Raw genomic sequence first — 17,500 nt, 5'->3', positions numbered from 1 at the left:
TCTCTCTCTCTCTCTCTCTCTCTCTCTCTCTCTCTCTCTCTCTCTCTCTCTCTCTCGCCTCGTGAATTATTCTATTTCGCCGATAACATTTGAGAGAATATGAATGTTTAAAAAATTGAAAAAATCAGTGGACACTCCTTGCAGCCTTAAGAGGATTCACACACAAAACCATCAAATTTTGTTCTGCTTTGAAAGTGGTGAAGAAGGTCAGGGAAACGTATTCTTTCGTTTTGTTTCGTATATATTATCAAATAAATCCAAACACTTAGACGACGGTGATGACGAGGAAAACCGTTCTTTCAACATACCAGACATGGCATAAAAACAGCATATCATTAAGAATAAGAGGCAAAAAATATCTTCTATCAGTTCGATTAATATTTCAACATCACAAGCAGCGGTTAGGCGTAAAAACTAGGATTATGAAAGCCATCTGTCTCCACAAATCTGATGGAGAGAAGGATTGACAGAATTATGTCCTTTCCTTTTGTAACTTTGTCACGGTCAAAAGTCTGTTAACATGCCACATTCACCACTCCCAACGTTTTCCTTCAATTTTAAGTCGTTTGACCTGCTGATAATCTTACAAAACCTGACAATTGATAGACTTAAAGGGGATCAGACTTAACGGTGCAGGAAAATGTAATACTGAATGCGGGAAGTCGCTCAACTTGTGACCATGTGTATAAATGTAAGACGGAAGTCGTGGGAGAAGCCAGGCCCAGCACTCGCCACCGCGCCAGATACACCACCGCGCCAGATACACCACAGAACACCTTCCCTTAAGTGCAACTTCTCATTAACTGGCGTCACGTCTCATTACCACTGCCACACTCCCGCCGGCCAGAACTCAATGCTTATATAACTTTGCTGGAAAACAGACACACAACAAAAAGGATGGAGAGCAAACGTGAACTGCTTGTGTCACTTGAAACGGAGAACAAGTAAACGAACTTTGCACTAATTAAATAAACAACACGTGCGAGGTAAAGGGAGAGAGCAAGGCGAAGTTTTTGTGGAGTTTATTGACATGCTTCCTTCCACTCACCTAACCACTAATACCACTAATAGCAAACAACCGCAAAACACTCCGTTAATTAAGGTGCTCTTTCTCCTGACACACTTGAAAGAGGAATGGAAAAAAAAAACAAAAATACATTACATTGCACATGACACTAACGAGATACTGAAATTAAAGAAGAAGTGTTTACGAGTCATTCCATCTCTCTCTCTCTCTCTCTCTCTCTCTCTCTCTCTCTCTCTCTCTCTCTCTCTCTCTCTCTCTCTCTCTCTCTCTCTCTTGCTATAGTGCTTTCTTTTCTTCTCTTTTCTTGCTTTGTCTATTTTCATCATCTTCGTTTTTTTATCTCTTTCTCTCTCCCACCAACATATCCATTCATCCACCCACGTATCCACACAACCATTCACCCTCTCATCAACCTACCCACCCATTGATAAGCCCATCTACTCATCTACCCACACACCTACCTACAACCCATTCATCCATCCTTCCATCTATTCAATCATTCCACTTGCTCACCCTTCCATACACATATCAATCCATCCACCCACCCATTTATCCACACACCAATGCATCTACCCATCCACATATCCATTGACTTACTCATCCATTTGCTCACTCATCTGTCCATCCAGCTAAATACCCACCCATATACCAACTCACCCACCCACTCACCCCAGTATCCAATCACCCAGTCACTCCTTCACCTACCCATTCATTCACCCATCCACCTATTCATCCACACAACAATTCCCTCATCCACAAATCAATCAATCCATCCACTTACCTACCCACCCTATCCACCCTTCCATACATCCACCAGCTAGCACATCCGTCCTTCATCCACTAATCCCTTAATCCACTCGAGAGAGAGAGAGAGAGAGAGAGAGAGAGAGAGAGAGAGAGAGAGAGAGAGAGAGAGAGAGAGAGAGAGAGAGAGAGAGAGGGGAGAGAGAGAGAGAGAGAGAGAGAGAGAGAGAGAGAGAGAGAGAGAGAGAGAGAGAGAGAATTAGCGATAACACACACACACACACACACACACACACACACACACACACACACACACACACACACACACACTACATGTGCAGTAGCTGACCCTGCCCAATACCTCACTAAACGTCACCTCAGCACAAGCGTGAGGCAGAAACTTGAGATCAAATCAATTGACATGTATGACAGACTGTATTAGACTACCGCTTTTATCACTTCAGAGGACCAAATCCTAACTATAACATGTCATTCCTGTCCGCTTCTCCATCAAACCGTCTTGGCATCTGACCTCTCTCGTAAAGAAAAGTAGTTTACACTCATTAGCTATAACTATCGTTTAAGTACATTTCTGTATAGCGTGATATGCTACATTCCTCTGCAATCTTTATGTTTTTCTGTGACACTAGTAAACCTGAGAAATAACGCCCTTAACTCAAATTATATGAGAACACACACACACACACACACACACACACACACACACACGACGATAAGCTTTTTATTTATTTTTATTTTTTTTTATTTCCTATTAAACCTAACAATTAATGAGCCTGTACTCACAAAGCGGTCCTAGCGAGTCTTAGCTATGAAATGTATCAAAGGGATGAAAATAATTGTGCATTTTGATCATAAACTGCGCGCGTCTGTTATAAATCCGCGCGGCTGCTAAGACTGGGTCGACCTTGTCTTAACGCAGCTAATGACAGACGCTCCCACTGCGGAGATGGTAAGGAGACGGGTGGGTGGATATGTGTGAATGGGTGGTTGGGTGAATTGTTGTGTGGATCGATAGATAGATGCGAGGGTGGATTGGTGAGTGAATAAGTGGATGGGTGAGTGTATAGTTGAATGGGTGGGTGGGTGAATTGGTGTGTGGATGCATATTTGGATGAGTGGATAGATTCGTAAGTCGGTGGATCGCTAAGTGGAGGGTGTGGGTGATATGATGTGGTGTAGATGGTGGGTTTGTTGTAGCTGAGTAAATGGATGAATGGGGAAGTGGTTGGGTGGATGAGTATGAATGAGTGAGTAGGTTGGTGAAGTGTCAGTGAACAATGGATAGATCGGTGGATGGATTAATGGGAGGTTGTAGTTGTGGATGGATAGGCCAATGTGTACTGGATGGTGGGGTGGCTGGTTTGGTGGATGTGGGTGGGATGATGAATGTGTGAGTGTGGGTGGGTGGTTTACAGGTAGATGAGCGGATGGATGGATGGATAGGTGGATGAGCCTGTAGGTAGTGTGCGGTGGGTGGATGGGTGGTTGTGGTTGAGTGAGTGGATGGGTGGGCTATCGGAGGTGGGTGGTCGGGTGAATTAGTGGATAGAAGGATGGCGTTATGACTGTGGGTAAGTAGGTGAGTGAGTGGATATGGTTGAGTGGTTGAGTGGACGGGTGGATGTGGTTAAGATGGGATGCTGAACATTATATTAGTGTGTGCGGATCCATATGCTGCCATCATGAAGCCTGTAGTCCAGACGTCTCAAGTACCAAACGTCCTGAGTCCTATTTGCACTCAGGCCGATCTGTGTTGAGGATCATCTGACCTGAAGCCTGCATGACGAATACCTTCCGCCCCAGTACCAAATGACTGTAACCCTCCCCGCTCTCTCTCTCTCTCTCTCTCTCTCTCTCTCTCTCACCTGGCCGAGGGGCACGGAACAGTCGGTGTTCTCTGTCACCACGAAGGAATAGTTGGCTCGCTGGAACACTGGTTGCAGGTCGTTCACGTTCACCACTGCCACCACCACGTCCGTCACCGCTGCTGCATTGGCGCCGTCACTCACGCGTACCCGCAACGTGAACTAAAACGAGGAAAGAGGAGAAAGGGGATGCGGTGTGAGATTATGCTTTTGTTTTCTATATTATTATAAAAGGAAGCTCTGGCCAAAGGTAACAAAACTGAAAAAAAAGCCCCATTGAAAGAGATGGTCTGAAATCAAGTCAGAAACTGCTTTTGTGAAGTACATAAAAACCTCCCTTCTTGATAGTTTACATTTAAGGCATGAGCAGAAAGAAATGCAGACGCTCACTTGCTCATTCACTCACTTTCATTCTGTCTTGTCTTTTCCCTCATTCTTAAGTTTGATTCTGCTGACAATTCTCTTAGAAAGTCTGACTTTTTCGTAGATTTTAAGCAGCTCAGAAAACTTAATATTGAGGGAAAAAGCTAAAAAAAAAAAAAAAAGTAGAAATGAGTGGTATATGTTACTCGACTGACCCATAACTGTATCTAACAAAAGGTTGCAAATAAAAAAAAGCTAACATTCCCCGCAAAGAAAAAAAAAAAAAAAAAAGAAGAAAGAAAAGAAAAGTTAATGGGTGCTGGTCCAGTTCTGGCGACGTTTTGATGTACGAGTACTATATTTACTGGTATCTCATTCTTCAGCCACAGCTCACGCGGGGCGAATATGTGATCACCAGTTTGCGTGTGTCTGAGTTGAGAGCGGGACATACAAAGCGAGACGAATCAGTGTTGCCTTGCCGTCACTTGCGTGTGGGGGAAAACAATAGGCGTGAAGCACATATCAGGAATGATTTTATCTCTCTTCCGTCACTTCCGACAGGCAATGACACGACGCAGTATGAGCCGCCAGACCGAAGATGCTTAAATTTTCCATAAGTTCTTTGCCTTTTCTCCCTCCGCTATCACTCCATTCCTTGCGTCTTTTTGGTGCACGTCACAGGTACCAGATGGAGCCTCCGCTACGCCAGCAGGGACATATCAGTCAGCCGTCAGCTTCGCGGCGCCACGACGACCACCCTACCCGTCCAGGAATCTCCAATATGCCGAGGGTCATAAAGTGATAAGTTTGCTCCGTTCCTGTGACACGTGCCACCTTCTTCACCAGCAAGAAGGAACTAAACGCGGCATTTTACGTCGCCGCCACCACGTCGTCCCGCCACCTCGGCGCCTGTCACTCCGCCGCCAACTCGTAAGGGGAAAGTAATGTTGTGTTTGGCTCAGCACGCGCCTCCCAGTCTAGGGGTCTTGTGTTCCAGTCCTGCCCTGTTGTGTGGCCTGCCTTCAGGTACAATTTAGGACCTCATGAAGCACACTTGAAACTGTTTATTGCCATTTCTCTCAAGCTGGGGGAGGGTGAGGGGAACGAAGAGCAAGGGAGATGAGAAGAGTAAGGATAGACTGGGTTGTGTATGGTTCGGCTTGGCTGGGGAAAGCAGAGAGGGGCAGAGTGCGATGAGGCGCGGCGCCATCTAAATTTATCTAGGAAGAACGGCAAATGGAAAAGAGCAAACAGAAAAAAAAAAAAGGAAAAGAAAAGAGACGTGGATAGCTTGCGTGAAAGATGTCTTTAATATGGCCAAATTTATAACTCAAGCCCCACTCTCTCTAATCCGTAGAGGAACATTTTTCTGGAGGTGAGCTTGTCGATACGATGTTAGATATGCTTGCGGTAAACAGGCTATTTTGAACGTGTCTAAGCATATTCTGATTAGTGCACGTCTGTCTTAGAAATGTAATGCAACGTGATACGACTTTTTTCTTGTCTTTTCGCCGTTTCCCTGCTGCCAGGTGTCGGCGCCATGTTACGAGTCTCCTCCTGTTGTTTCTGTCCCTTGCATCTCTCTCTGTGACTCCAATCCTTTTGTAGTTCTAAAACAATTCCATCCCTCCATCTCACTCTCTGTCTTCCCCTCGATCTTCTTCCCTTTATCAGTTTTCTCCAGGGTCTTTTAATCGGTTCTTGTTCTTCTCTTCTTATTATGTGACCAAAGCACCTCATGTTTTATCTTCCTGCCACTTCTTTAATGCATCGTGATACAGCGGAACGAAGAAAACGAGAATAATTGAGAGGAGGCAGCAGCGTGCCGAGTTCACCTGACAGACAGGACAAGTGACGCCCGGCAAGCGTGATGTGTGTGAAAAATAGTAATAGAGATATGTGCTTGATGTAAATTACGACACAAATGGCACAACAGCAACAACGAGAAATATAATTACGACCTTGTACGAATAATTCTATTACTATTTCTGCTGCTCCTGCTGCTACTACAATTATTACGGTTAATATTACTACGTTATGTACTCGTACTTCTACTGCTACTATTGTTACTACTACTACAACTGCTACTACTACTACTACTACTACTACTACTACTACTACTACTACTACTACTACTACTACTACTAGTACAATAATATTATTTATACTACTATTACTACTACTACTACTAGTACTACAATAATATTATTTATACTACTATTACTACTACTACTACTACTACTACTACTACTACTGCTACTGCTACTACTAAAGTAACATTATTTATACTACTATTACTGCTACCACTACTACTATTACTACTACTCCTACTGCTACTAAATAATATTTATACTACTATTACTACTACTACTACTACTACTACTACTACTACAATATAATCTATACTATTACAACAACAACAACAACCACCACCACCACTACTACTACTACTACTACTACTACTACCACCACCACCACCATCACCACGATCACCACCAGTACTTACATTCCGGTCATTGACAGGGTCGTCGTAGTCTAAAGGCGCGTCCACAATGAGCGTCCTGGAGGTGGCGTCTATGCGGAACTTCCCTTTCTCATTCCCGTTAATGATGTCGAAGGTGAACTGGTTGACTGGCGAAAGAGGAAAGGGAAGATGGACAAAACTGCGTGATAAATGTAAACTGAGCACTTTCAGCAGCAAAACTTATACTAAGCTCACTGTCTTTCATATATCCAGGTTGCAAGTGGACTCTAAGCCTGTTTCCCTAAGCTTGGGCAGTGATGTGCAAACTGGAAGTAAACTGGAAACGAGCAGCAATAAACACAATGGAAATAGGAAGAAACAAGGCAGAAATAGGCGTTAATAGGGCAGGTATAGACTTCCACTCTACACATACACGTGCATCTTACCTTGACATTCATCATCAAGAGGATACACAGGAGGAATATTATGTAAGAAAAGTTTAAGGAAAGATGTGGTGGAGTTGAACCTTACAGACACGTCACTAAATCACTTAATATTTGAAAAGTTATTGAATACCCAAAGAAATACAGTTAAACAACAACAACAACAACAAAAACAACAGCAGCAACAACAGCAACAACAAAAATAACAACAACAAAAACAACAACAACTACTACTACTACTACTACTACTACTACTACTACTACTACTACTACTACTACTACTACTACTACTACTACTACTACTACCACCACCACCACCACCACCACCACCACCACTGCTACCACTACCACCACCACTACTACCACCACTACTACTACTACTACTACTACTACTACTACTACTTTACTAAAACAATGTTAAAAGACGGGACACAACAGGCTTAACTCAATACTTTAAAAAATATAGCAAAGAAAGAACCATCAGGCAAATACAGTCAGATAAGAACAGATCATCACTTACCAAGGTCAGCATCATCCACAGCGAGGCGTATCCCCGTGGGCTTACCGACCTCCCTACTCTCCGGCAGCTGCACTTCATACACGCCCAGCGAACGGTCGAACACGGGCGGCACATCGTTGACGTCTTGCACAGTGATCCAATAGATTGTGACCCGTGCGTGTCCTGCCGGCGAGACGCGAGTTCAGGCAAATTCCGGCCACTTGGCTTACGTTCAGTGCTCTAGTGTTGGGTTGAAGTACTAATTGTTTGAGAGGGATACAGGGAGACGAGGGAATGAGACTGGGAGGTGGAAATCTAAGCCACGTTAATAATAGTGCGTATTGTTGTTTTTATTGTTGTATTATTGAAGCACAGATGCGTGGGCAGACACACGCACATATATACTTGTAGAAACACACACACACACACACACACAAACATAGTTCTAAGCAAACATATTTAATTCTTTCCCGGTGAATCTATTCTCTCTCTCTCTCTCTCTCTCTCTCTCTCTCTCTCTCTCTCTCTCTCTCTCTCTCTCTCTCTCTCTCTCTCTCTCTCACATACAGTGATTATGGAGAAAAGGGATGACTAAGATAACTTAATCATTAAAGTCAAGAAAAACACAATCATACCTCTTCCAAGTAACAACTACCACCTCCACCTCCACCACCACCAGCACCACCACCACCACGGGCCCCTCACCTGGCATGCCATCCGTCACCCTGATGGGCACGCGGTACTGGCTCTGCTCTTCCCGGTCCAGGGGTCGCGTGCTCCACAGCTCTCCGTTGGATTTGAGCGCGAACTTGCTCACCACGTCGTGTGGCGCCGTGGCGTCAAAGGAATAACGCAGCTGTGGCCCAGACGATTCACCGGCGACGCGCACCAAGGGAGAGGTAAGAGAAAGGTTTAGGACGGCTGTGGAGTGTCCTGCTTTTTCTTCTATCCCATTTTTTGGGAATAGAAACTACAATTATTTGCGGTTGAAGTCGCAAACTTCCAACCCCGACCCTTTCACTGCTACTTGGTATGTCTTTCCTCAATCACTAACCACTCAGAGACATCTCTTCTTGTTCTACACTCGACTCCAAGCATTGCCTAGCCAGAAGTTACAAAATCTTTTCTTTTTCATCCCCTTCTCTCTCATACATGCTTATAGAAATTTTATGGATTGTTTGTAGTGCTTTGAACTTTTGCATACCGCAGTGAAGAGATTAAGAACTGCACCATGTAGCCACTCAGACTTCGAAGGAAGCAAAGTGTGCATAAATAACGTATAACTTCTGCTAAGATACACAGTACGTAAAGAAATGTAAAGACTCCCTCACAAGGCGCTTATTTTCAGGCACTTATACAAAAGAAGACTGTCCCTAACCAAACCTAACCTAACCTAACCTAACCTAAAACTAACCTAACTAAACTCACCTACCCTAAGCTAACTTGACCTAACCAGCACACATTTTCCTTGCTCACACCACTCTTGCTCCGCCACTACCCAGCTTCCCAGCCTCTCACACTCCTCTCACCCCTGTTTCATTCACTCTTCCTTCGTTAAGTCGATTATATTTAGTCGTGTGTGTGTGTGTGTGTGTGTGTGTGTGTGTGTGTGTGTGTGTGTGTGTGTGTGTGTGTGTGTGTGTGTGTGTTGTAATGCACGGGAACGTTTATGGAGCAAAACAATTTCCTTTTAAAACTTACCTCCATTTAGATATGAATGTGCTTTCTGATAAAATGTGTGTGTGCGTGTGTGTGTGTGTGTGTGTGTGTGTGTGTGTGTGTGTGTGTGTGTGTGTTTGAATACGACTACTACCACCGCTTCTAGTACTACCACTACTACTACTGGTGATGCATAATTCTTATTAGACTATCACTTGAACCATGACTACATTCTTGAAAATCCCAATAACTTTCACAAAAAACTGTAAGAGATACGACGAAATAAGATGAAATCGTTAAAATACCATTCATAATTTCTTTGTACCCGTATTTTGTATTGTTCTCTCCAAGACTATTTTCGAAGGCACAGAGATGACTAGTCGAGTTCTAATGGGTTTTTAGCCAATGTTAGTACAGAATCCATCTTAAACCATCACCAGAACGATGAAAACACTAATAACTCCCTGTGTGCTTCGGTATTTCCACTTTCCTATGATTCGAACTCTTTCAGTAGGGAAATTTCAATACACTTATCCTCCGTTATTTGATTTTTTGTTTGGATTCTCTTTAGGAACTGGTACTCAGGTGGGCTTTTTTTTTCTAGATTTTTTGTTACCCTTGGACAGTGGCACTCTTACGTAAAAATAGATAAATAAATAAATAAATAAATCGGCTTAGAAGAGCTAGTCAAGATGAGACGCCGAAACGTTTGAGAATACGGACCATGTTCTTGCACCTGAGTCATGACGTGGGTTCCCTCTTGCGGTCAGCACAAACACACATGACTTATTCAGGCAAGCATTCAGGTGAACGCGTCTTCCATTAAAGATGCAGACCGGTCTATAGGGTTTTGTTTCCATGTCTTCTCCCAAAGGACTTCGAAGGCTCGGATCAGAGAAGCCTGTTGTGGTTCTGGTTACGTGTGTGTGCATCTTTTCTCCCTACACTAAACTGCCAAGGGAAAAGAGATGTGACCTTTATACTGACACAAAGAAGAGGAGCTCACAACAGTGGTACGTAAAAGGGAAAAGACATAAGAAGAAAATAATTAGGATTGAACTGAATATATCAAATTCTCTCTCTCTCTCTCTCTCTCTCTCTCTCTCTCTCTCTCTCTCTCTCTCTCTCTCTCTCTCTCTCTCTCTCTCTCTCTCTCTCTCTCTCTCTCTCTCTCTCTCTTTTTTTAGAAAGCGGCAGTTTGGCAGTTCAACAAATCTGTATGAAACATGAACCTGCTAACAACACGCCTTCATCTCACACGGCATCGCTGCGCAAGGCTTTGCACTCATTCTCCCAGTTACTTCTCACTAATGCATCTTCACTCTTTCATTCCTTCCATCGGTAAACTCTGAAACTCTCTACTTGTTAGTTTTTCTTCTTCCTACAACGTGCACTACTGCACTACTTGAGAAGTACCAAGACAACTAAGAAACTAAACTGGGTACTGTTTTTTTTCCGGAATTCCCTTCTATAATTTAGTTTTTGGGCGCGGCATATTGAGCGGGACGTTCTCTCATTTCTGTGCTCTGAGCTACGTAGACTCCTTGGCACTTGAAAGAAAAAAATATAGGTTTTATAGAATGTAAAGAAGAGAGAAGTAAATGTTTTTTTTACTGAAGTGTGACCATTAAAAGTGGGTTTTCTTTTTTCACTCTGCTCTTTGCTAGACTCCTTGACGCTTAAAAAAGAAGGGTTAAAAAGTAAACGAAAAATCGGTTATATAGAAGATGAACACAAATATTTTTTTTTTTTTTGAGTTGATGGGCACGTTAACGTTTTTGTTTCCTTTAATTCTTTTCACCCTTTGTTTGTCTCCTTCACACGCTACGGAGAAACCCACCTGTCTGTACTGCGGGGAGGCGTCCTTGTCCACAGCCCTGATGGTGGTAATGAGCGTGCTGGCCGCGTTCTCCAACACTGATCCGTCCCACGTTTGAAGCAGCGGTGCGTTGTCGTTCACGTCCACAATGTTCACCACGACCTGATGTTCCAGACGGCCGTTCCTTTCGTTCTGGGAGCGAGAGAATGATGCAAATAGACAGAAGATACCATACTAATGTCGTTCCTTTCATTTTGAGGCGAGAGAATGAGGCAGAATGGAAGAAGACACCTTATTAATGCCATTTTTCTCGTTCAGGGGGAAAGAGATTGGGGCAGAAAAACAGGAGATACCTTACTAATGCGGTTCCCTTTATTCTGAGGCGGGAGAAAGACAGGGAAAACTTTACTAATGCCGTTCCTTTCGTTCTGGGAAGAGAAACTGAGTCAGAAAGGCAGGAGACGGTCCTTTCCTTTGGAGGTGCGAGAATGAGGCAATATGACAGGAGAAACCTTACTAAGGCCGTTCCTTTCGTTCTGGAGTGAGAGAAAAAAGCAGAATGACAGGAGGTACCTTACTAATTTCGTTTCTCTCGTTCTGGGGAGAGAGAATTAAGGGGAAAGACAGAGGAGATGCCTTACTGATGCCGTTTCTCTCGTTGTGAGGCGAGAGGAAGATAGAAGGATGATAGGAGACACCTCACCAATGCAGTTAATCACTATCTTCACTATTTCACGCCTTTTGCCGGTTAACTCTGGAACTCTCGGCCTGATTTTTTTTTTTTTATCTTCCTACGGCCTGAACTCCTTCGCCAAAGGAATATTAAGGCTTTTTCTGGACGGCATTGAAACTCTTACTCTATTAACTTTCGGGAAACTGCAATAATTAAAAGGGGTTGTGCTAAAGTTTTTCTACCCCTTGGCACACACAAAAAAAAAAAAAATAGAAGAGAAGGAGGAGGAGGGAAGGAAAAGTAAAAGACGAAAGGCAAAAAGGAAAAAAGGGAGGATAAGTAAAAAAGGATTTAAGGCAAGGAAGGATATGTGAGATAAAGTAAGAGAAATAGGAAATGGAAAGAAAGGACAAGGAAAAAGGAGGATGAGAGGTAAAAAAGTAAGGGATGGGATATAGCAGGAAGAAAAGTAATGGAAATAAAAGATATGGTAAGATGAAAGGAGGAGGTGGAAAAAAAAAGATAAGGAAGACGTAGAAGATGTATGAGGCGTAGAAGAGAGGAAAAAAAAAGGAGCAAGGGGGATAAGATAAAGAAGAATGAATTGGAAAAAAAGAGAGAAAACGGAAAAGACTGAAGCAAGAGAAAAAGGGAGAATGAGAGGTAAGAAGAGAAGATGAAAACGAGAAAGCAAGAGAAGAAGGAGTGAAGAAGGAAGAGAAGAAATGAGAGAAGATGATAGCCAAGCAACGTGAGAAGAAACAGAAATATGGGATGAGAAGGAACAAATAAAGCGAGGCAACTTAGAAAAGAAGAAATGAGAGCCCTGAAGGAGGAAATGAGAAGAGATGAGAGGAGAATAAAAGAAAGTAGGAGAGGAAGCATAAAAGAAAACGTTGATGTGGGGAGGGAGGGAGAGAGGGGGAGAGGAAATGAGAAGAAAGGAGAGAGAGGCCGAGGCGAGGGTTAGAAGGCGAGGCAAGGAAGTGCTGGGAGAGGAGATAAGACGCCGGCAAGAAAGTGAGAAAAAGGAGACACCTAAACAGCAAAGAGCACGTAGGAAGAGAAAAAAATGGAAGGGGAAAACAAACTGACGGTGAGTTGGAAAAAAGACTAACCAACTTTTAGGGTAAAATGCACCAGTCACGCAAAGAAGTGAAAGAGAGAGAGAGAGAGAGAGAGAGAGAGAGAGAGAGAGAGAGAGAGAGAGAGAGAGAGAGAGAGAGAGAGAGAGATTCCTAACCGTGCCTCTTTGCTCAATAACGTGAAAGAACCAAGCTGGAGGGAAAAATTCAAGCCAGATGAGGGGAAAAAAACTAACTACCTTTAAGAAAAAAAAAAAAAAAGAACCGGTGATCACGGGACTAGAAAAAAAACTAAGAATATTCTTAAATATGACCATTAGTTAATAAAGTGAAAAAAATAAATAAAAAAATGAGGGAAACAAGAGAGAAGGATTAAATAACAAAGAAAATGTTAACTGCAATTTGATTATTTTTTCCTTAATTATTAATCACTCTTAGGCATGTTTCCTTCTTCTATAGCCACCTCTAATCTTTAAACTGGATAGAAATTGCAAAATCTATTCATTTTAATCCCTTTCTTTCTTGGAAATGCTTATAAAGATTTCATGCATTACTTCTGGTGCTGTTAATTATTTCGTATCGCAGTGAAAGGGTTAAAGAAGAAAAATAAATAAAAAAAAAAGTAAATATGGTTGTTCTCACCTTACCACACTAAACAGGGATTTACTCTCCCCCTTCCTAAGCAGGATCCGTTTCACATTACACCTTCCTCTTCCTTTATACACTAAGCTAATGTTTTGAATATTGTAGTTAGTGCAGTGTAGCTAAATCAGGCAGCGTCGTTAGGACCTAAATGTGCGTTGCTGCTTGTAATTCACTTTTAAGAACATACTCGTAAGAAAGCAAGGAAACAGGAAAAAAGCCAGGTAACCTACACAGGGCATGCAACTCCTGGAAACTCGAGACTTACGTACCATCAACATTGTCCATAACTTCATTCAACCTCCTCTTGAGACTATCTAATGTCAGCGGACTTACTACATACATTCTTGCTAAGTTTGCTCCACTCATTTACTTTATAGCCACTTGTATGAAGTATAAAGCGAAAGAGGACGACACACACGACAACACCACCTCCACAACACTCACCACCATCAGCAAGGTGAGTTTGTACGCCTGTAGGGTCTCGAAATCAAGGGTTCTGGTGGCCACGTACACACTCACGCCGGAGTTGTCCCCGCACAGACTCTCCTCGTGGTCCAGCACTTCCCTGACGAAGGCACAGAGAGGGGCGGTGAAGGCATGGTGAGAAGGGCGCCGCGGAAATGAAGGGGCGTGATAATAGGGGGGAGGATGATAATGAAGGTCAGGAAGAGGTGGAGGAGGAGGAGGAGGAGGAGGAGGAGGAGGAGGAGGAGGAGGAGAGGCAAAATGGAGAAATATGGAAATGAGAGGAGGGACAAAATGAAGTGGAGGAAGGTAACATTAAAGGAGAGAGAGAGAGAGAGAGAGAGAGAGAGAGAGAGAGAGAGAGAGAGAGAGAGAGAGAGAGAGAGAGAGAGAGAGAGAGAGAGAGAGAGAGAGAGAGAGAGAGAGAGAGAGAGAGAGAGAGAATGACACTAATATTAACAGCAACAATCATACACGAAAAGGCAGGAAGACTGACACAAGACAGACACACAGAGGAAGGCAGAGAGGCAATATATGAATACAATCGGACAGGCAACAGGCAGGTAGGCAGTGGATGGACAGAGGGGTGTGGCTTGCGCTAAGCTGTAACCTCACCTGAGAGCGAAGGTCCCGTCAGAGTTGGTCTCTGGAGTGTCCCCGTTCAGGAGAGTGAAATAAACGGTAGGGGCATTTGGGAGGTTGGACCTGATGGAGCAAAGGACGATAATGTTGTACCGCAGGAGCATGGAGAGGACACGTGACAGAATAATGAAGAAATGGAGAGCAGAGGAAACGAGAAGCTGGTAAACAAGGAACAGAAGGGAGGAAAAGAAGAAGAAAAAAAAAGCCAGAAACAAAGCAAAAAAAAAAAAAAAAGAAAAAAAGAATGAACAAAACACACTGGAAATGAAAAGAAAACAGTGACGTTTTTATCTGACCTAACCTAACCTCAGAAGTGGCAGGGGCAGTTCAAGAGCGCGGTTGACGAACCAGTATACATGTAGCTGGGGAATATGCGGCCGAGCACTTACTCTTCAATAAGTCATGGGTTCGCAAAATATTTAGTAACCAGTGACAATAATGTTAAGAATTTTGTCTATCTCCTTCTCTCATAAAATAGACAGACAGATAGACAGACATATGGACAGATACATAAATGAAGGAGTAAATAAATAATTACTGATGAATAGATGAATAAGTAAATGAATAAACAAATCCTGATGAATATATAGATGTGTAAATAAACAAATACTCATGAATAAAAACATAAGTGAATATACAAATACACATCGCAGCAACAGTGAAGCTTACTTGGCACACACCACCACCACATCTGTGTTCTCCGTGGTGTTCTCCAGGATGGCTGGCTGCAGGGGCTGTTGGGCGGCCACTGAGGGCGGCAGTTCCCCCGAGGACACTATCCGCACGGTGATGGGCGCCGTGGACCACAAGGGAGGAGTGCCCCCGTCCACGGCCCTCACCCGTACGTCGAAGGTTTTAGTGTTGGCCTGCCGGTGAGGAGAGAGAGAGAGGAGGAGACGTAGTAGTAGTCGAAATGATGGTGGTGGTGGTGGTAGTGGTGGTGGTGGTGGTGGTAATGGTGGTGGTGGTGGTGGTGGTGGTGGTGGTGGTGGTGGTGGTGGTGGTGGTGGTGGTGGTGGTGGTAGTAGTAGTAGTAGTAGTAGTAGTAGTAGTAGTAGTAGTAGTAGTAGTAGTAGTAGTAGTAGTAGTAGTAGTAGTAGTAGTAGTGTAAGCAAAATTCTTAGGATCAGCAACCAGGATAGAACAAGAAATAACGGGTTCAAGCTTGAAAAATTTAGGTTTAGGAAGGAGATAGGAAGAAATTGGTTCTCAAATAGAGTGGCAGATGAGTGGAACGGACTCGGTAATCATGTTGTTAGTACTAGAACACTAGGGAGCTTTAAGAGAAGATTAGACGGGTTTATGGATGGGAATAATAGGTATATTTATTTCATACAGGGACTGCCACTTGTAAGCCTGGTCGCTTCTTGCAGCTTCCCTTATTTCTTATGTTCTTAGATTTCTTCCACGCGGGACTCTGCGTCAAAGAAATACAATGCGTGGCGTCAAACACAAACTGGAAAAAAAAAAAAAAGAAGTACCAAAGAGGCTTACTTCCCACTAATACCAAACGACGGAAATACTTAAGTGCACGTTATCTTTCCCGTTTCAAAATGAGGTCTGAACTTTTACAGAGATCAAACTTAATTATGACGGTGAACAGGGACGACGCGGGCTGGACGGCAAATAACGCATTCAACAATTATTATTATTATTATTATTATTATTATTATTATTATTATTATTATTATTATTATTATTATCATCATTATTATCATTATCATCGCCACCATCAGCATCATCACCATCATCATAATGAAGAACAAACAAATTTATGGATGGGGACGACAGGCGGAAATAGGCAGACATGTTTCTTACGAGGACTACCATATCAGTAAAGCGTGTCTTCTCTTTCCATCTATTCTATCCAGCCATCTTTTCCCATTCCTACGTCATCAGTCTGATACTCCAACTGTCCATCTATCTGTTATCTGTTATCTATCGTGTTCTCCCCATGTTCATTTTGCGTGCGCTTCCTTGGAGGTCTTCAGGCTAACACACACGCCTCCAGTAACAGACCTCCCGTTACTGAGGAGCTTCGCCACTGCTACATACTGCTGCATCACTCCGGTTATCATGGTGCTCTTGAGGCTAGCTCTTATGTGATACGGAGAACAGCGGTAGTTGACACACACACACACACACACACACACACACACACACACACACACACACACACACACACACACTCATTCACTCTCTCTCACTCTCTCTCACTCTTTTCCTCCCCCGTGACACACAAAATCGAGAAGCCTTGTAAATTCTTATAGCCATGACAACCAATAAAAAAGTCGTACGCTCTCCACTGGGTTTTGGTAAAGTGGAGAGCCTCGGTCACTTGGTTTTGCTGCGCAGGGAACATCGGAGCAAAGAGTAAGATGAGTGTTGCCTTTTTACCAGTGTGTCACGAGACGGTGGATTGCAGAGGGGTTAGTGGTTAGCGATTAACCTATTGACTGCTAACAAAAATATATGAGACTGCTTCTTCTTTCCGGCTCCCACAGCAGATCAGTCTTCTCCAATGCGCTTTGTCCTTAATCCTCCCTGAAGGATTTACATGCGTGTTATCTCTTAGGTCTTCCCCTTGGCGATCTTACACAAAAATCACAGCTACTAAAAAATTTGCATTACTGTGGATTCCCTTGAAATTATAAGTTTGGTATGTTAATTTTCGACCATGAATATACCAGAAAGCATAGTACAGTACAGTAACAGCAAAAATATAAACGATTTGCACTAATAGCATATAAGACCCACACACATACGAAGCAGCTAAGGATCATATATTGAAATGTACTGAGCTCTTACAACAACTAGGGATGATTACTGAAATTCTCATGGGTGTTTTTTTTTTCCCATTAATGAAGTACAATCATTGTCAAACTATCACTAAAATCTTGTGAACTTTCTTGATAACCCGAGTAATTTCCTCTAATACCTGTTAAAGCTAATCAAGGTAAGACACCGAAACTTTTCACAACGCAGTTCTGGGTACAACATTAAATGTGAGCTGGTACGAAGGCAAATCCCTCGACCATTAACGGACTGGACTGAAGTAGGGATTTTGTGCTTGAGGATGCATTCAC

At 43.1% G+C, this 17,500-nt stretch overlaps 1 protein-coding gene across 6 annotated transcripts in view; it reads right to left on the bottom strand.

The window, feature by feature from the left end:
• Positions 1 to 17,500, bottom strand: part of LOC135110958 (neural-cadherin-like) — a 212,963-nt gene that overhangs the window by 17,106 nt on the left and 178,357 nt on the right. For all 6 annotated transcript variants that reach the window (XR_010273510.1, XM_064023676.1, XM_064023677.1 and 3 more), the window contains 8 exons: positions 15,084 to 15,280; positions 14,388 to 14,477; positions 13,752 to 13,872; positions 10,926 to 11,096; positions 8,132 to 8,282; positions 7,448 to 7,609; positions 6,527 to 6,651; positions 3,658 to 3,819 (listed from right to left, as the gene is read on the bottom strand). Coding sequence is in view for 5 of the 6 variants with exons in the window: in XM_064023676.1 (XP_063879746.1) it covers positions 3,658 to 3,819; positions 6,527 to 6,651; positions 7,448 to 7,609; positions 8,132 to 8,282; positions 10,926 to 11,096; positions 13,752 to 13,872; positions 14,388 to 14,477; positions 15,084 to 15,280 (1,179 nt within the window). In the remaining variant the exon portion in view is untranslated. The remainder of the gene's footprint in view (positions 1 to 3,657; positions 3,820 to 6,526; positions 6,652 to 7,447; positions 7,610 to 8,131; positions 8,283 to 10,925; positions 11,097 to 13,751; positions 13,873 to 14,387; positions 14,478 to 15,083; positions 15,281 to 17,500) is intronic.

The sequence above is a fragment of the Scylla paramamosain genome, chromosome 21 (genome assembly GCF_035594125.1).
Source record: "Scylla paramamosain isolate STU-SP2022 chromosome 21, ASM3559412v1, whole genome shotgun sequence".
NCBI lineage: Eukaryota > Metazoa > Arthropoda > Malacostraca > Decapoda > Portunidae > Scylla > Scylla paramamosain.
The sequence above is the reverse complement of the archived record's forward strand: the minus strand, read 5'-3'. Positions and strand labels throughout refer to the sequence as shown.